The sequence below is a fragment of the Haliotis cracherodii genome, unplaced genomic scaffold (assembly GCF_022045235.1).
Source record: "Haliotis cracherodii isolate W230 unplaced genomic scaffold, xgHalCrac1.p SCAF_7, whole genome shotgun sequence".
In the NCBI taxonomy this organism is placed as follows: Eukaryota; Metazoa; Mollusca; class Gastropoda; order Lepetellida; family Haliotidae; genus Haliotis; species Haliotis cracherodii.
Window position 1 is genome coordinate 27,161,122 of NW_027266330.1, and position 21,432 is coordinate 27,182,553.

Consider the following 21,432-nt stretch of genomic DNA (forward strand, 5'->3'; position numbering starts at 1 on the left):
TGATAAATCTGAGACATGAAACCTTTCTGAACAAAATGCGTCATGGGGGTATATTCAAACCAAGGCCTGAAGCAGTGGTCTGTACTTGTATGCTTGATTATAGAGTTGAAGACATCATACAAAACTTCTTCAAAAGGCCAACAATGCCATGGAGCATTATGCAACATTAAGTAAGATGAAGATAATAATCTAATAATTCCCGATTCCTAGTCTGTTGCCCACTCAGCAATATTCCAGCTATATATATCTTGACAAGACAACCCAGTGATTGATATTGTGGATAACAATCCACACTGTGACGGTACCATGACACACTATCACCCAAGTCACCCAGTCTGATCGCCCTATCCATTAAGTCGCCACTTACGACCAGAATAGGTTGCTGGGGACTTGTTCTAACCAGAAATCCCCACAGGGTTGAAGTTACTAAAGATCAACATACCTGAAGAGCTTTGCCCTCTGTTCAAAACGGGTTATTTCCTCCTCTTCCCCAGTCTTCACATCAACTTTGTCAGGTAAATAGATGTGAGAGTCCTCTCCATCCTTATTGACATAGTAGTCCCCTTCTGGAGATTTGGGGGACGTCACAGAGGCCTTGGCTTGAGGAGTCTTTGATGGGGTAAGGCTGAAGGGGAACTGAAATGGGGAGCTGCTTTCTTTCTTTTCTTGGCTCTTCACTGGAGTTGAGACCTTTCCGAGATTGAACTGGAAGCCTCCAGATCCATCCTTCTTTGCAGAATCAGCTGCAGAAGCAAAGTTGAATCCTGATGATTTGGGAGCAAAACAAAACCCAGATGTAGGTGCTGGAGCTGCTCCAGTTGTCGTGAGCTGAGGATCATTAGACTGCAGCATCTCAGCCAAGAGGCCTCCAGTGGTAGAATCAGCTGGCTCACTTTTAGCTGGGGTTGCTGGAGTGGACGGCTTGGGTGAGAAACTGAATCCATCACTACCAACACCATCCAACTTGAATCCACCTCCTCCAAGACTAAATCCTCCGGGTCCTATCGTGGATGCATCTGACTTCAGGATGTTGTTTTTAGCAGCCTCTCTACCTGAATCAACTGCAGTTTCCTTTGGAGAGTCTTTAGCACTTTGTGTTGGCTTTGTAGAAAATGAAAATCCACCACCAGACGTTGCAGAGCCCAAACCAAATCCTCTGCCTTCTTGCTTCTTTCCAAAACCGAAGCCTCCTCCTCCTGCTGCTCCACCAATCTGGAATCCTCCTTCACCAATCTTAAAGCCTCCACTGGAAATACCTGGTGCAGGTTTGGTTGCTTCAGCTTTCTTAACTTCCTCTTCAGCGCCTGGCTTGATTGTGTTACATGCTGGACATTTCAGTTGCTCACCTATGTTTACACAGTAGCATCCCTCACATTTCCAGCTTCCAGTTTTAGGTTTGAACATGTCTGCTAATGACTTCTTTCCTTTAGGATCCGTTTTTGTCTGAGCTACTTCACTGCTTCCAATAGCTTCTGGTACTGGTTTCACTGGCGAGTCTTCTATCATATCCTGGGATTTCTCAAAACATTCTTTGAACTGACCAGCCAATTCTGGAGTCTTAAACTTGATGGCCAACTTTTCCATTTTCATTTCCTCCTCTGCAAAATCCATTGCAGACCAACACCAAGCTCTGTCAGAGCTGGTCATTGGTGTCAGTTTCATGTCTTTGGTTATGTTGTGATTAGCACAAATCTTCAAAACTTGCTCACGTCTCATCAGAATTCGGTAACGTTTGGCAGCCTTATTGAACAGAATCTTCACCTCACCGATTCCCCTTTCCTTCCACTGATTGGTATCAGCATCAAACCTAAACAGCCTGGCCCTCTCCCCGAACACCTTCTCTTCATCATCCTCCCCCGTCTTCATCTCTAGTAAGTCCGGCAGATCAATAAGAGGCTTGACCTTAACATTGGGTTTATATCCCTCAATCTTATTCTCATCTTCTCCCTTGCTTGGGGATGTCTGAAACGAGTGCTGACGTGTTTTTAATCCAGAGAATACTGTTGCTGAATTATTGGAAGCAACGTTGGAAAAACTGGGCATGGGGCTTCCAGTGTTTTGTCCAAGAGTAAAAACAGAGCTAACTGTTGAAGCACATGAGGGCCCATCTCCCGTTCCACTCTTCATGGCATCAGTTTTAGGTGCTTTGGGAGTCGTGGATTTGGTTTGTGTAAATGTAAACCCAGTGAACGGTGAAGTTGCCAAAACTGGTTTTGGTGGTGAAGCAGCTTCAGATATTTTCCCTGCATCCTGAATTTTCGTAATAATCAAGTTTAATTTCTGAGCAAGTTCAACATTATCAAAATGTAGGGTAATTGTCTCCCTTCCCTTCATTTCATGATGAGGTCTCTTCCATTTGACCAGCTGCGGGTTGAATCGGGTTGGCACCAGCTTCAGTGTATTAATATCATGGTTCAGGAGTATCTGGTTCTCTGCTAGGTTCTTCATCCTAACCCAGCCATCCCTCTTGGCACCAAACAAAACCACTTTAACAATTCCTTCCTGCTTGGCACCAATTATTGATATGTTGGTTGCCTTTCCTTGGAAAACACATTTAGCAGTGGACGCACTGGTGGAAGATGGAACATCCCTGTTCACAGGATTCGGAACCTGAACCTGTGGTATCTGTCCAGAAGGATGAGGTTCCACAGAGTCTGGCTGGGGACAGTTCGCCTTAGTTAGAGATGTACCTTCCGGTTTGGCACAAATCTTTGCTTTTCTTTGGAAACCATCGGACTCAGAATCAGCTGTAGAAAGAAAGTGGAAACTCATAAGGCACTTTTTAAATAACAATGAGAAAGTTAATGTTTTATTATATACTTCAGCGTGATAGACTTAGTTTTCCGAATTAAAGAAGAGGGATATTTTCAATATTCAGACGGAAATATTGTCATACAACAGTTGTCACCGCAAACTGTTTCACTTTATCGTAGCCTGCACACAAACTGTTGAATTTCTTTTTATGTTAGTTATACATTGAAAAGGCAAAGTAATGACAGATGGTCATTTTACGGGGTTAATGTCACTTCTTGTCGTTTGTTGTTCTCTCTTCAGTATAAACTGTAAATTTCTCATGCAACTCGTCAATCGAGTTGTTGAGCAAAGAACCATTTTTGTTATTTGACCAGCATGCATTCTTTCGCCTCCAACTGCGGCCTCGTAGAATTCAAGAATATTTTTTTGGTTTAAGTTGATTTTGTATCTAATTATATCCAAATGTATGATAAAGAATTTTCGTGACCCTAAAATTATTTTCTTACGTTTGGTAATATTTTTTAGAGATTTTTCAAACACGGAACAACTTTTTGTTGCAATTACAATGGGTGATGAAACGTCCCTGTGTGTTAGGTAGGGAGGCTTTACGTTTCAAGGTTTTACATCTGTAATGAAATAATTTAATTTTCCGGTAGTCAACTACACATAAGTCATACCCAGCAAAAAAAGAAGAGACGCAAAAATAGTAAAATCGTAAATATCTGACAGATGGTTGCAGACATCCATACAAAATTAATACCAAAAATGAATCGGACATTTATGCATGGATGGGGATTGACTCGTGTGGAAAGAATGAGATACTGCATAATTCTGGTGAAAAGGTGGAAAAATCGCCGAAACATACCAACATGATATGTACGGGCAACATCACTTGTTGGACTATAAAAACGTTTGGTTTTCATTTGCATGCCATCACAATCTTACAGAATGTGAACAGGTTAAACATGCCACGACCGATGGGAGCCCAGTGCAAAAAAGGGCATCGGCCAAATGCAAACAGGAGAATCATCTTCAGCTGTAGCCAGGTTTTTTCACGTAGCATCAAGCACCATTACAAGGCTGTAGAACCATTGTCAGACACACAGGACAACGAGGGACCTTTCCTGATCCGATCGACCACGTCTCACAACTAGAGCACAGGACAGATTCATACGGTTGCGTCACTTTCGTGAAATAACCAGCACAGTCACCTCTACAACTACGGCAATACCAGCATTGCGTAGGATATCAGCCCCTCCCTGAGGAACTGTTTACACGCTGCAGGTATAACCACTAGACGACCAGTTCGAGGAGTCATTTTGACGCACCTGCATAGTCGGCTGCGACGTCAGTGGTGTCAAGTTCAAGTTCAAGATGGTGACAAGTTTGGGTTATTGAGGAAACACTTTTTATGCTTCGCCGTGCGGATGTTAGACGCCGTGTTTACAGGCGTCGCAGGGAACATAACAGCATGCAGGGAGTGGACAGATTTGGTGGTTGTAGTGGGATGATGTGGGCAGCCATCTCCTACACTGGTAGAACAGACTTGGTACAAGTTCTGGGGGATTTAACGGCACAACGGATGAGATTCTTCGGCCACATCTCCGTCTCATTTTGCAACAAGCAAACGTCATGGTCCAATGACAAAACCCGACCTCACATGGCAAGACTGACAACAAGTCAGGAATCACACCATCCAGTTCCTGCCATGGGCCTCCAGGTCTCCAGATTTAAACCCAATCGATCATTGATGGGATGCACTGGATCAACGACTGCGAGCACGTCAGCAACAACCACAGAACTTCCGACAATTGGCGAAGCCCTGCAGGCAGAGTGAGTGAACATTCCCCAGGCAGCGAATCGGCATTTGATGGAACGACGATGCCAGTAGGTTTTGGACTAATAGGTGGCTATACAAGATATTGAAAACAGATGACTTTCATCTTGAAAATCTACTGTTCCCTGAGTGCCGAATAGAACCTGGGTCAATGACAATAATGTGTGCCAATTTTGAACAATTGATTACCATCAGTTGATTTTTTATATGATAAATAAGATAGACATCTAAAATAAATTTTGCTTTTCTGTTTTGCAGGGTATATATATGATTAAAAGGATAGTCCATCCTCTACGTTTAACACCACAGTCAACGTTTTTACAGGTACATTATATCGTCATGAATGATCATTGAAACCAGAAAACCTGAGCATGATCAATGATGACAATCCAGTCCTGTCCTTTGATAAAATAACCACATCTAAGCTAGCAAGAAACAAAGTAAATATCCTCCTATTTAAATTGAAGAAACATAAAACAGTTCCTCGACAACTTTTAACTCAAAACAATATATGTTCCTCAAGGAGTTTAATTCTAATAGCACTGTAAGACTGTTTATATGATATAACTTTACATTCAGACTGTAGGTGTAAAGATGCAATGTAGTTTTTTGTACATGATGCAACCACATAGTAGATACAAGGAATAATGTAATTATTTGTGTAAGCACATGAAGTATATTCCCGTTTACATTTGCTGTAATGTTTGGTTCAGATGCAGCCTGTAAGCCTGGAAAGTATTGTACTTTATACACGCAAAGGGGGGTGATAGTCCAGACCGATTGTTCTCTGGTGTTATATATTAACCCAGTACCCCTAGTGTTACAAATAATCTGTAAACTGTTCGGGATAGACACAGCAGTATCCGTTGGTATTGCCAACCTATACAAGTACTTTATTCCAATAAAGAGAAGGCTATACTTACAGTAAGCAGTCCATGTATTTCCAAATGTAGTCATTGTGTGTATCAAATCCCGAAGGCCCATTTTTGAAAATGTGATTGAGGACTTTGGGCGAATACGTTGTGGTAACTGTGTGGCACTGTTAGCAATTATCTTGGTTTTTATTGTCTTCTTCAAGGAAAGGACTTCAGTTGGAGCACACAGTTCAAGACAGCTCTGGATAAAATGTAACAAAGTTTCACATGTAAAATCTTCATGTTGAAGTAACTTCCGAAGAGACGCATTTGAGCCCTTCTCTGCTTCTTTGCACTTTTCTAATTCCAGTAATACCTCATTTTCTCTCTGGTCTAAAACACTCCTGAGATGCCCAAATGTATGTTTTATATGTTCTTTAAGGTCTTGAGCATTACACTCAATATCCAATTCAAGACCATCAACTTTGCCTTCTAAATCTTTGACAAGACTAAGCCTTTCTGAAACATTCACAATACCTTCCTTGAGGGTGCTTTCCGCCAGATCATCGTTTATTATTGTAGTTGTACTACAGGTTTTGTGATGTGTTAAAACACACATTGCACATAAAATGATACCACAGTTCTCATCAAAAAGCTCCTCTATATACTGTGCATGAATTTTACAATACTTTGTTTGAGGGGTGTACCCCTTAAAGTTACACGTTAGTTCAGACAAGGCTACAACGTGATGATTTCGGGTCACCTTCGAATCTTCATGGGAAACCTGACAGTGTTCACACAGAAACACTTCACACTCCTGGCACCAGGACATGGCTTGATTGCCATCGTTACAGTTTGTGCATAAAACCGCCCCAGCGTTGTTTTGAATGGTTGACAACAACACCTGTTTTATTGTTACAACATCCTTAGTGTCGCCAACATCATTCCTCTTGAAGTCCTCCTGACAAATGCCACATCGTATAGTGTCGGTGTTGTCGGCATCATGGCATGTCTGACACACTGAATGTAGGCAAGGAAGTAGGTATGGATCGGGTCCACAGAACGTGTAGGGAGTTTCACACACTCCACATCGATGCAGCGTTCTATTCTCGGACATCGTATCTACAAAGAAATGAGTTTTTCAGGTTTAATCGGCTTGGGCAACAACCATTTTAGTTGCTGCCATCAGTATTTTGATAGCCCCAAGGTTCTCAGATTCAAGTTGAATACCCGTTGAGGATATAACTGCATTAAAGACATATAAATGTTAAGCACATTATGTAATATGGATGTTGACACCGAACTGTTTGAAAGCTTTTAAAGAAGTTGGTAAGTGACAGTAAAGACACCATATTTCATGGATGACAACTTCTATATTGTATTATGATGCAACTTTTCGGTAGACATCCTTACTCCATTGTCAAGTAAGAATGAAGTAAGAGAGCACCCTGCAGGCTCACACCCCATAAGGATTAACAAAAATAACATAAGGGTATACATGAAAGGGGTTAACCATGAATTGTTAACCCCTGTCGTCTTGTTGATGGCACTATCAAACTGAACACTACATCGATATTGCTTTATTCTATATTGATTATTTATTCTATACTGATTTTCTGACCATGATAGACGCTTCCGCTTCATGACGAAACATCTGAAATGCACATCGACACATAATCGACAGGTTATCATATTTCAACATATGAATATCAATAAGGATGTTGCACGTGCAAGCGGCCTTTCCATTGAGAATCGGCAGGTTGGATGCACAACAAAAATGTTCTTATGTCTTTGAAATGTGTCAACATTTCTTGACATAATGGCGGACTCATGATTAATGTCATTTGGACAGGAATTTGGAAAATACTTTTCTTTCTCAAAAAAGTGTCGATGGCCCTGTGTACGAATATAGGATACAAAATGCAGAGTTGCAGTTACTACTGGATGTGTGGCGATACATTTTTGCCAGAAAACACGATAGAAATCAACTAAGAGAGTGTATTTCAAGTTTCAGGGACCACAGAGAGCTTGAATGATGGCGCTTTGTTTTATCCAACATTGCCGTCATTTCATTCGCATGGCAGTGAACGGATGTGATTCGTGGTGTAGAACTAAACATTGCAAGGCTTGCTTAATATTCCTAGGGAACCCACATCATGTTGACTTCCGACGTAGCTATACTACACATTTCCAGTTCCTGTCTTATCCGCGCAAAAAGTATAGAGATCTCACAAAAACAATGTTTTAGCACCAAATAGTTCGTGTTCAATTTTGTCATGGTAGAATGGGGAAACACTACTGTGTTTTCGTGTAGATTTCCGTTACCTGTAGATTTATCCGAGCTAAATTGAATTTGGAACCAATTTCACAGCAAGAAAACGCAGTATGTTCATTTGCTAAGTGATGTCTTGTGTTCAGATGAGCATATACTCTAAGTATTGTTGTAACTTACATGTAACTGAAATATATTCGATATGACCAACATATCCATTACCCTTTATCAGATAGAGCCATCATCGCCTTTGGTATAAAGGTATATTACTGTGTTAGCACGTATACAACTCATTTTTTGAAAATGACCTTTCTGGACGAACATACCGCCATCTGACTTTCCTTAGTATGTGGGATTTAGTATGACGGACCATTTCTGTCCAATGCCCATGTAAAGCGCCATATCCAGTTCACAAAGTCGATGGTTATGTTCGCAACACTTTTTATGTTACACAACATGATCAAGCGGTCATTCTAGTCGCAGACGTTACTTGTTTTGCGAACATCTGGTGTCATCATTGATTGTCAGTAATCCATTCACATAATTTCCACCGCTACCTCTCTTACACTGTGTGGGACAACTGAACTCACCATTCCTGAATTCTCGCTTTTCCGCTGGTCCAATGAAATCGTTTCGACAGATAATCGAGGATGGTTATTGTCTTTCGTTGACGTTACAGTTCATACAGGACACAGAAGATGTAAAATACAAATGTATGAAAACGTATTTAATAGAATATAAAATGTGTTTTCACCGAAGTTAAATCTACAACCTAATTTGGGTTTGTTTACAATTGTCCGCAGGTTCTAAATAGAAAACTCAAAAAGATTAATTTTAAAGATATGTACCTCACTGACTAATCGTTGTATACCTAAGTATTGTTGTTCCTGACCAAGTTAGAATGTAAGTGAAAGAACAATGCCTAATATGAAGATGTTATATCTCACACTATAATCAGATATAGGATTTATATATCCCCACCGAAGCAAACCCTCTAATGTAATGAAATTATATTTTAAACATAATTTCTCAAGCTATCCCGGTTGATAACTTGGAACACATTTTTATAAAATATATGAAACAAACGGGGTCTTGTTTGATGCTTGTTTACATTCAGTAAACGGCTCAGTTGACAACGACCCCGTCTGTGGTCTTGTGGTAGAGCGTCCGCCCGGAGAGCGGAAGGTCCGGGGTTCGATCCCGGCCGCGTCATACCAAAAGACGTTAAAAGATGGTACTTGTTGTTACCCTGTCTGGCATTCTGGCTCGGAGTGAGTATACTGTGTCTGAGTTGGGTATTCATGTTAAACTGCAGCATGATATCTCAGTGGGCTAGCACTATTAATCGGCATCAGTTCGGTCTAGTACAAGCAGCCACACACACAAAACACACGTGCAGGCACGTCGCTACATAAGTGCAATAATCTTGGACGCGACGTTAAACTCAATTTCACCTCACCTCACCTCACCTCACCTCAGTTGACAACATGTTTACCATTGAGTGTTATGTCTAACCATTTAATAAGCCATTCAGTTTAATATTCATTTTGATAAATACTATCCGGTGATAAAACATTTTCAGTAACTGAAAGATCCATCGATTTCAAAACTGTTTTTATTCATATGTAACTATAACTAATTTACATATAATAGTCTTAGTTATTGTGCTTACATTTCACTCAACTTGTCATGTTATAAATGATTCTTAAGATAATAATACAAGCTAATTTAAGGGCAACGAAGAACCGTGGCCTGGTATTTCTTACGTCATTCATATTTTATTTACTATATTCATGTTAAATTTTCACAATTGGTATGTCAACTAGATTAAGTTTAGACAACTACACCAATATCTGATACACAACATGTTTTAGATGACTCGCCATGAACTCTCAGGTTAAGATGGTTTTAATAGTCAGTCAATGAAAACATTATCCCTAATGTTGAATACAGCCTACATCGAGAATAGCCTATTTTAAACATCTACAGTTTTAAGACAACAGGGATAAATAAACTCAGATGTTCCAAAGTCACCGCTGAAGATGAGTTAGTCAGTGAGTGAGTGAGTGAGTTTGGCTTAACGCTGCTTTTATCAATATTCAAGCAATATCACGGCGGGGCACACCAAAAATGGGCTTCTACCGATATCGGGAATCGAACCCGGGTTTTCGGCGTGACGAGCGAACGCTTTAACCACTGAGCTACCCGATCGCCTCCACCGCTAAGGGATAACATGTACACATAGCTACTTGCAGAGTACATTTCAATTTTGACGTTTCAGTGACAAATATGATGTCTGATGCAATTCCATATTTTGACGTACCATATGAGAACAACTGACTTGCCTTTACCTGTGTTTGTGACAGGTGGGACAGTAAACGCTCACTTTTCACGAACACCTGGAAACCTCACTATTCAATAGTGATTCATAAACTCATCCGCATGATACAGTCGAAATCGTACAATGGGATGTTTTTTAGCAGAGATTTTTTTAATGATTATGAAAATGTTTATGTCGCCTTTATTTCTCATCAAAATATGTGAACATATATAAAATCGTTAGATATTAACTCCTGAGTTCAATCTGGAAAAGATTATTATATGATATAAATCTATTTTAATAATTTTAGAAATTGAAGCTACATGTAAAGATATATCAAATGATCACCAAAAGTTTTTATTACAATATTGATATCTTGAGACAATTCAATAATTTTACTCTTTCACAAGCCATGCTATAAAATGCATGCTTAAGTAAAACTTTATGAACACTAAAGATAGTCATTACAAATTTCAATATTCCCTAAGAGAAACATACGTTTTTTTAAGTTCCGCTGCATATATTCCCATGAATGAACTCAACTTGAATGTCGTATTCAGTAAATATAAAACGACAACGCCAGAGGTTAACCAGACCCGATTATCCAATGAAGCAGATACCATTTGGTGTTAACGGAAAAGTCAGTGTTCAGTAACGACAGGCGAGTTCAGTTGTCCGAGACGGTGTAAGGGAGGTAACTCAAGCATACTGATTATCAATGCTGAATCAATACTATGAATACATTGTTTACTGCACATATATAGAAATAATTATGTCAAAACAAAAATAACAAGATCCGTGTCTGTAGAATGAAAGAATGCGGAAGTTTAGAGGGATATTAATCAGGCGTAACGTGACAACAGAATGTATCATTGTTAAGCTTGTTGCATGTCATACCAACTGAGTACTGGTATGTTGTGCCTTGAAATAAATAAACCGTAACGCCAACTAAAGCCCAGTACTATGAGACACACGCCGACATAGTTTCTATCTACAGGTTTGCGTACTTACCAATATTCAGCAAACAACGAACACGGACCTCGAAGCTGTTGATCACAACCAACAATGTCGACATCCGTGTTGGGGTCACGTGGTCTACTTTCGTTTCAGATGAAACGTGTATGGTGTATTTCTCAGAATTTCAACATATTGCTGCAATGTGAATTTCGACATTGACTAACAAACAGATGGTTATGTTTACTTACTGCAGTAACCCAATCGTCCCCTTTTCGATTTTTAACGTATTTATGCACATACCTCTCAACATATGTATTTCAGTTTCCTAACATACTCAGAATAACTCATGTCAGTTTAATATTCATTTTTATCATATAATGGGTAGGTTTCTCGGCAGGATAAAGCCAACGGATAAAAACGATATCCGTTGGGGTCATATGCGGATAGTGATGCAAATATCAAAGGTCAAGTAGGACAACTTTCACTGTTTACAAACAAACATGGCGTCGCCCTCGTCATTCGGCGATCGAGTCAGAATTAACCATCGGGAATCTGGATAAACTACAGGGATAATTGCTATCATTATCAAAAGAACAGTCTAATATACTGAAAATAAGTGTCTATCTGTGACGTAGCTAAGGCATTTTATAAGTTTTTTGCAACTTTGGAGATATAAATTTCGAAACAATTTTGCGAGGGCACGAGGCCTAGCCTAGGTCCGACTTGGCCCGGGCGGTCAAAATCAACTTTAAACACACAGATGTATCATCAAATGGATTCACATCTTTAGATTAGTATTATATCTACCTAAATACCACGTTATTATGTCACGGTACATCGTATTTAAAGAAAACAAGGTGCTCAAAGTCAAGCATTTTTATTGCATTTTCTTAAGAAAATCTCTGTCAGAAGTGTTCGGTCCGACATGGCCCGGGCTGTCAAAATCAACTTAAACTTCACAGATGTATCATCAAATGGATTCACATCTTTAGATTAGTATTATATCTACCTAAATACCACTTTATAGTGTCTCAGATCGCTGTACTTAAAGAATACAAGGAGCTCAAAGTGAGCCCTTTTCCCTCTACATTCTCAACATAGTCTCTATCAGAAGTGTTTGGCTTGTGTTGGGTCCGACTTGGCCCGGGCAGTCAAAATCAACTTTAAACACACAGATGTATCTTCAAATGTGTTTACATCTATAGATTAGTGTTATATCTACCTATATACCACTCTATAATGTCACGGTACATCGTATTTAAAGAAAACAAGGAGCTCAAAGTCAAGCATTTTTACTGTATTTTCTTAAGAAATTCTATGTCAGAAGTGTTCGCGTATTTTTGTGCTTAAGTCACTTGGAGATTGTTTAGCTTCATAAACTGTTCATTAGAAACATGTCAGACAGCTTTGACATCATTGATGACTTAGTCTTATGAGATGTGTAGACCTTAGGGGAAATGAGCTCAAGTAAATACAGAAACAGAGGGTCTAAAATTGCCACAGTGTTAGGCCCGAAAGTCTATTTAGGATTTAAATTGTGATTAAGGAAGTAGAGGGTAGAGAGAGAACAAGATAACAAATCTAAACAAAAATGCCAAACAAGTGCTAGTTCGTTCGTAACCGTAATCCGTCACAAACTGTGTGTGTTCCATGAATGAAATACAGCCCTTCAGATCTTTGTTTTCTGAATACACCTTGACCTATAATTTATAAGATATTGAAGCTACATGTCCGCCCATAGTTTCGAGGAAATGTCCTGGCTACACTTCAAGGTTTCGTGCTCAACAAATATATATGAATGTATATGATATCTCATGTTGATGTACTTTCATAATGCAATTCGACAAAGAAGATGTACAGATGCCTCGACAGCATTTTTGGCAGTCAACTACAAGTACAGGTAAACATGGCTATTAATGCTCATGTGTGTCAGGTTGCCCTTACCTCGCCATCATATCTGTACACAAAGCAAGTGAATAGTCTAAACTAGGCTACATTTGCATTTCTTTAGCCGTTTACAGATGCCTCGACAACATTTTTCACACATGAATGACTTCAACCTTGGCTCTCAACTAGTACAGGTAAACATGGCTATTAATGCTCATGTGTGTCAGGTTGCCCTAACCTCGCCGTCGTATCTGTACACAAAACAAGTGCATAGTCTAAACTAGGCTACATATGCATTTCTTCAGCCGTTTCAATAATGTAGTGCGCTGTCACAGCATGCTGCGTAGGTCTGTACAGCACAATGTATTTTATTAGTAATTGGTCGATCCTTCATAAGTCATATTTTTGCCATTCATTTCACATATGCCTCGGTAGAATTGAGGTAGGGGAAGGACTTCTGGTCAGATGGTTATATCCCATTAGTTAGACGTCCCAATTGTTAGACATTTTTTATTTAGGCAAAGAGGGAATATACCTACAGGTGTAATGGATCAGTCCTAATTAGATAAAAGTACTGCGTAGGGATAGGGGACTCACAGTTGAGGGAGTATATATGTTATAATTTCGTTTAATTAACCTAAATTACCTTACTCTCAGCACAGGTTCAATAGGCATGAGATTAACTACGTAAACTCTGGAGTAGCTTAATTGTCTTACTGTATGATCAGTTGAAGGAGTTGAGTTTAGATTATCTACTCATCAAACAAATAAATATGATATTTGGGTACGTATCATTGTCAGTATCGATATGGCTGGTTTAAGGAAAGTAGAGTAAATCACCTCTCGGCGTGGAAGTAAGCAGTTGATATTAGATGGATATATTTACAACAGAAACCGCGAGAGGCAAACCTTACACATTGGAGATGTGTCGTCAAGACTTGCAATGAGAAATGTACGACTGTCGGTGATAAATAAACTGTAACAGTTATTAAATGTAAAGTGTACATTACCAAAAACTGTCACAAAGTGTTGTTACAAACTGTATAAAATTTATCAAATGTAAAGTGCCATTAAATGTTAAGTATAATATTAAAGTATCTTTGCTTTGTTTGTCAGATCTTATCTGGACTATTCCATTTTAAAGTCTGAGGTAACAAGCATAAGGATTGGTGTGTACTCAACCGTTTAAAGTGTTGTTATAAGCTGTCTAACTATTGGGACGTCTAACTAATGGGAGGACACCGGTCAGATAACAAGGTATTCAGATATCCAGAAACTCGTTTATCCGGACAACATTTTAGATAAGCGAGGTTCGATTGTATAGCGCGTGATACATGACAAAACAGATGTGATAGGACCTGATTCGCACTTGCTGAAGGGATACAATGGACCCTGATCATAATACATTGGTTACTTATTATTATTATTAAACATATTGTATTGTCCAAAAAGACAAAGGGATTGGGCACAAGTGCAGCACTCATTACCACCTTCTCCATATATACAGTTATACATAATATTGCATAATGAAAATTAACATTTTACTGTTGAAGCATCACATTGTGGAAACATAGTGCGCAATAAATATACAGTGCTCATATGAAGGATATGTACAAAGTGCTGGAAAGTGAAGACAGTGTGCATCTCATACATATGCTAATATTATACATGTTAGTGTTGTATATAGATTTAACAATATTAATGATTAACAGTTTGGAAACAATAATATGCTAGCTACTGAATCTGTTAGTCGTTTCTATAAATTTGTGTACAGACAAGAATATTTTTGTATTCAGGAAAACATCTAAGTTTGGATCACAAAAGTTTTAGTTTCTATTTAGAGTTTTTTGTCCTCCAAGATTATCGATAGCTGTCAGTAATGTCTCCCTAATATCATCATATAAGGTACATTGGAAGAATGAATAGAATGAATTTTCACAAGGAGCTCCGCATTTACAGGAAATAGTGTCAGATAATTAACACGAAACAGGTTGGAATTTAGTGTGCTACAATTGTGTCTCAATCTAGTGTGCGATATGTTTGTAGAACCGCAATTATAGTGCATAGGTGGTGATGTAGGCTGCTCAGATGCGACAGCTTTAAAATAAGATATTGACGGACTATCCCTGATTCCTGATGATAGATTATTCCATTGCCCTAATGTATCTATAATATAAGACCTTTTAAACGTAGATGTCCGTGCAAATGGAACTACAAAATCATGGCGGTTTCTGAGATTATAACTGACCTTCTGTGACACAGCTGGTGGTATAAGATCAGTTATATATGAAGGACATGGCTTATTTATTATTTTATACATAGTTACAAGTTTGTTGACGTTTCTTCTATACGCTTGTATATATGTATCCACGTCACACACACCTAGAACAAGTACCGTTATTTGAATATTACTAATATTACATGAATGTTACTGAGCAGTCAGAGTTTATATTTTTGCGCTTAATCAGCGACATTAAGCCTTTCACGTATATTACAACTTTGTAAGTTAACTTTCCTTTCCAGAAATACCATAGCATGGTGACAGAGATGAACTTCTACACCAAGAGATGTGTCATTGACTAAAATCTGCTTTGTTAATTTGATTTCAAGAGATAGCCTTCACCTGGAAGGAATTTATATTTGTATTATTTAAATTTTTCTTTTCATATATATCCCTCTGAATTTTGGGTTTGAAATAGCATGTCGCAGAAATAACTCCTGTTGGACCCTTAGACTTGCAAGAATACGCTTGTGCTTCTTGCTTTGTCAGACCAAACCCATATTGTTGAATTTCACAAAAGCTTTAAAAGGGTTAAAGCTATTTTTGGAAGTATAAATGGGTTGATTGGTGACTACCACAGAAGTAGCAAATGGAGTTATGTCCGATGAAATTCTCTATTTTGACTTGTGCTGATCGTTTCCGTGTTTTTCGGATTTAACAACTAACTTGCCTTTGCGTGTGTTTGTTCCACCGGTGGTGCAGGATACGCTCACCTCTATGCAAACACCTGTTATCCTCACTGTTTGATAGTAGTTTATACACGTTAGTATGTATAAAGGTATGTCATCTTAATATATCACTTCTGTTATCCCTCTTTTTGGGGTGTACTACAAACATAAATCAAAGTTTCTTTTGAGCTATCATGAATATGATAAAATAGTTAGCAAGTCTATGCTTATCATTCCCTCTACTCCTACCAAAGGCTCTAATTGTGGCTAATTGTTACATATTCTTCACGAATACTGTAAATCATGAAACGTGTAACCAAATTAATGCGAGTTTAGACCGCTGGCTAGACTAACATCTAGTTTCTGAAATGAACATATTTTACAAAAATAAAAACAATTGTTTGATTATATTGATAAAATATATAACTGCAGTAATCTAGTCTTGCCAAATATGATTGACTTGCATCGGTTGTATTGGACTTATTTGTTTCAGGAACTGTATGACAGGCCTAAAATGCGTCACGAAAGTAATGCGATTGAATTTGCTTTTGACCTGTACAAGCTAACCAGCAAGCGAAAACACGGCGTTGTTTACAATGAACGCATGTCTAAACAAACATCCTTTTTTTATATACTTAAGTAGAAGTATCACGATGGACAGTGCATACAACTGTTTGGCAAACAATATAAAGCAATATTTTAGATTCAGAATCAACATACCATGACATAACAGAAACATATATATTAAATTGTATATATTCATATTTGCCGCTATTCACGATAAATGTATTTACCGTCACTGTTTAAAACTACTCTGAACTACTTGTATGTATAGATCATCTTATTTGTAAACAGTAGACGGACGTATTATATATCTAACAGTAACAAAAGTCTGCTGAAATCTTCTATTTCTTAATTATGTAAAATGCTGTCAACATGAATAAATGCCAATTATTTCATAACACTCCAAATATAGTTGTCATAATGAACATAATTTTAAAGTATATTTGTCACATGCAATAATACTGTCCGGTATTATTAGTAATATTTTCAATATCAACCACATATTGTGAGAATCCAGTAAAAAGGAACTGAGTAAATCAGTAGTAAAATCTATCCATATATACAAAATTGTATATTTTTGGATATACCATATATACAAAATTGTATATTTTTGGATATACCATATATACAAATTGTATATTTTGTATATATTGAAATTTTCCCTTGTGATACTTTCACTGGCCACTGACAAAGATTAGCAGTTTTAGAATAAGAAATTAAATCCAGTATGACGTGATGATGTGTAAGCATACAGAAAACTAAGAGAGCCCAACTTACTTCAGTTTCTGTACCGTACTTGCGCTTACCTCCTTTTGCATCCTGCGTATCATTCAACCCGTCGGGTCGACTTGTCCCGGGTGGTTAATAATCTTAAACATCACGACTGTAAAACAAAGTTGCTTACTTACTTACTTACTTACTTACTTACTTACTTACTAGGGGCGGTCAGGTAGCCTAGTGGTTAAAGCGTTCGCTCGTCACGTCGAAGACCCGGGTTCGATTCCCGACATGGGTACAATGTGTGTGTGAAGCCCATTTCCGGTGTCCCCCGCCGTGATATTGCTGGAATATTGCTAAAAGCGGCGTAAAACCATACTCACTCACTCACTCACTCACACCATTTCTGATAGATTCTATGTGGAGAATGTAGAGGGAAAAGGGCTTCACTTTGAGCACCTTGTTTTCTTTAAGTACAGCGATCTGAGACACTATAAAGTGGTATTTAGGTGGATATCTAATAGTCTATAGATGTGAATCCATTTGATGATACATCTGTGAGGTTTAAGTTGATTTTGACAGCCCGGGCCAAGTCGGACCGAACACTTCTGACAGAGATTTTCTTAAGAAAATACAGTAGAAATGCTTGACTTTGAGCTCCTTGTTTTCTTTAAATACGATGTACCGTGACATTATAAAGTGGTATATAGGTAGATATAACACTAATCTATAGATGTAAACACATTTGAAGATACATCTGTGTGTTTAAAGTTGATTTTGACTGCCCGGGCCAAGTCGGACCCCACACAAGCCAAACACTTCTGATAGAGACTATGTTGAAAATGTAAAGGGAAAGAGGTTCACTTTGGGCCCCTTCTTTTCTTTAAATACGATGTACCGTGACATTATAAAGTAGTATATAGGTAGATATAACACGTGGTCTGTGCAACCCAAGAGGGGGCTTTAGGGGTTGCTTATATAGAATTTGGGAATTTTGAGATTTGGAATAGATGCCGATGGGGTTGGGGAGGAGAACTAAGGGAGCTGGGTATGGTGGATGTTTGTTTGTTTATGTGATTTTGATTTGGTAGGTTATTGTGTTTTTAGATGCGTTTTATTAGTTCCGTTTTGATTAAGAATACGCCTAAGGCCTTGAAGTCTTCTAGTTTATTTTGTGGGTTTAGTATTGCTTCTAGAGTGAGAGCCTTGTTTAGATTGAGGGTGGTTTGTAATGCGGTTCGATGTGTTAGGTAGTGTGTGCAGTGGATGAGTGCGTGTTCTGGGGTTTCTAGTTGTTTGCAGTGTGGGCAGTTACCTGTAGTGTTTTTTATTTTTTTAGGTGGTTATTTAGGTTGGTGTGTCCTGTTTGGAGTTTAGTGATTACTCTGTCTATTTGTTTTGATGGATGGAGAATTTTTGGTTTGGTAAGTGGTTTGCTGAGCACTTTTTTGATTTGGCTATTTGAGTTTAGATATAGGTTATGCCATTTTTTGGTGATTATTTGCTTGTTTACACTTTTAATTTCTGATTTTGAGATGGGTAAGTTTAAGCTTATTTCTGGGATTTTGAGGGATAGTTTAGCTGCTTTATCGGCGTTTTCATTACCGTATATTCCTACGTGGGCGGGTATCCATAGAAGGTTATTTGTTTGCCTGCCTTAGTTAGGTTGTTGTAGCTTTTAAGTATTTGATTTATTAATTTAGGTCGGTTTTTGGTATTTTTGTTTTGGAGGGCTTGCAGTCCACTTAGGGAGTCAGTAAGTATTAGGATTTTTTTTGTGTTTTTTTTTTGATTCTTGATTATGGAGGGCTGAGGCCATGCCCATTAGTTCTGCCGTGAATATTGATTGGTTGTTTGGGAGTCGGAAGGATTGTGTGGTTTTAGTTGGTTGTGTGGTATGGACTCCGAAACCTGTGTGTTTGGAGGTCGGATCTGAGGATCCGTCCGTGTAAATGTGACACCAATTTGGCAAATTTTCGTGTATGTATGCTAGTGTGGTAGTTTTAGCTATGTTTGGGTCGGTTTGTTTATTTATTTGGCAGTTAGTGTTGTGTCTATTTTGGGTATTTTAAGTTTAGGGTTGAAGATATTTGATTGTTTGCAGTTTTGTTTAAGATTTTTAATTTGGTGTTCATTTAGGTAGTTTGTTATTCTTTGGGATATTGGGGTAAGTAAGGGGTGTTTACGAGCTAGAGCTTGGATTTTGGGGCTGATGTTTTGGTTTATTAAGTTTTGGATGAGAGGGTTTGATTGGGACGCGGCCCAGAAATTTGAGCTTAGCTGTTCCCTGCGTAGACTTAGTGGCATTTCTCCTGTTAAGGCCTGAAGTGAGGTGTAGGAGGTGCCATGTTGGGTGCGTGTAATTAGTTTGAGAGCCTGATATTGTATTGAGTCAAGTTTTTTTTAGATAGAGAGTTGTTTAGGGTGTTGTATATGGCGCAGCCGTAGTCTAGTTTTGATCTAATTAGTGATATGTAGAGAGAGAGGAGGGTATCTTTGGAGGCTCCCCAGTTAGAGCCAGTTAGGCATCTTAGGGTGTTTAGGTCTTTACTGCATTTAGTTGTTAGGTTTTGGATGTGAGCATCCCAGGTGAGATGTTCATCGAAAATAAGTCCTAAGAATTTGGTTTGTTTTTGAAATTTGATTGTTTGATTGTTTAGCTGGAGGATAGGGGAGCCGGGTTTCATGTTTTTATGTTTGAATACTATTCCTGTTGTTTTTTCTGAGTTAAGGGAGAAGCCCCATTTGTCAGCCAATTGTTGTATTTTATTAAGAGATTTTTGGATTAAATTTTGGGCCATTTTCATGCTTTTAGTGCGGATCCAGATGGCTCCATCATCCGCGAATTTTGATGTGTTTACTTTAGGGGATAGGCCCTCGAAAAGATCGTTTATCATTATATTGAAGAGGGTGGGGCTGAGGATACTGCCCTGTGGAGTGCCATTTTCTAGGGGACATTGGTCCGATAGAGTTTGGTCTATACCCACGGTTATTTTACGATTGTTTAGGAAGTCCTGGATGTAGTTTACTATCTGACCTTTGAGTCCTATTTTTTTAAGTTTTTGTATTAGCCCATCGTGCCAAACCATGTCGAAAGCTTTAGAGAAGTCTAAGAAGATGCCTGTGGTATATTGTTTATTTAGTTGTCCTGTCTTAATATCTTGTTCTAGTCGGGCGAGGTTATCTAGGGTTGAGCGGCCAGGAGTGAAACCGCTTTGATCTGGGTTTATGATGTTATTCTGGGTTAAGTAATGATGTAATCTATTTTTAGCCATTGATTCCATTACTTTACATAAGTTTGAAAGTTAGGGATATTGGTCTATATGAGTTAGCTTGATTAGCTGGTTTATTAGGTTTAGGGATTGGTATGACTAGGGCCTGTTTCCAGGGAGAGGGAACCTGTCCGTTTAGGTAGATGAGATTGTATAGTTTGAGTAGTGCCTGGAGTAGTTTTAGGGGGAGTTTTTTAATTATTTGGTAAGAAGTTAGGTCTAATCCTGGGGCTGTGCCCTTTTTCCTGTTTTGGATTACGTAGAGGAGCTCCTCCATTGTGTAGATTTCTAGATTGTTATTGTTTGGTTCTTTTGTGGGTTTGTTTTCTGTTTTAAGTTTATCTTGGAATTTTTGACTGAAGTTGGTGTTACTGCTAACGGCCGAAAAGCGGTTGGCGAGATTATTTGCTTTTGGGCGGGGTTGGTTGAGTTGTCAGTTTTAGGTGTGTTTTTTTATGTCGTTTTAAGCCTCTAATGGCGTGGATTTTGCGCCAGACCATTCTGGCATCTGTACGGTTTTTTATACCTTCACAGAATTTTGTCCAGTCTCTACTTTTGGCTATTTGGACTAGTTTTTGAACCTGGTGGTTTAGTTCGTGGGCTATGTTTAAATATTTGTAATCGCGTTTTCCTTTATTGAAGGCTGATTTACGTTTTCGTCTAGTCTGTTCTATTTCCACATTCCACCATGGTACGGTCGGTTTGCCTGTCTCAGATGTTTTGAAGGGGGTGGAGGTTTTGGCTGCGTTTATTATATAGTCTGTTAGGTTTTTACAATAGGTTTCTGGATCATTATTTTCTATTTCGTTTAGGTTAGCTTTGTTGCAGATATCTTGGAATTGGTCCCAGTTAGCTTTATTGTAATGGAATTTTGGTTCTTGGTTTTCTGTTTGGATTGGTACGTTTGTATTTCCTATGGTTATGACTGCAATATGAGACACTAAAGTGTTATATAGGTAGATATGATATTATAATTAGTCTATAGATGTAAAGTATGTGTTGTAATTTTAGAAGCGCTTTGACAGTTATTAAAACGTGTCGTGTCAGTC

General features: G+C 38.5%; 1 protein-coding gene across 1 annotated transcript in view; it reads right to left on the reverse strand.

The window, feature by feature from the left end:
• Nucleotides 1-21,432, reverse strand: part of LOC139448771 (E3 SUMO-protein ligase RanBP2-like) — a 61,390-nt gene that overhangs the window by 1,808 nt on the left and 38,150 nt on the right. The window contains exons 13-15 of the mRNA XM_071230307.1: nucleotides 11,049-11,132; nucleotides 5,515-6,567; nucleotides 443-2,747 (exon numbers count right to left, since the gene is read on the reverse strand). Coding sequence (XP_071086408.1) covers nucleotides 443-2,747; nucleotides 5,515-6,567; nucleotides 11,049-11,132 — 3,442 coding nt within the window. The remainder of the gene's footprint in view (nucleotides 1-442; nucleotides 2,748-5,514; nucleotides 6,568-11,048; nucleotides 11,133-21,432) is intronic.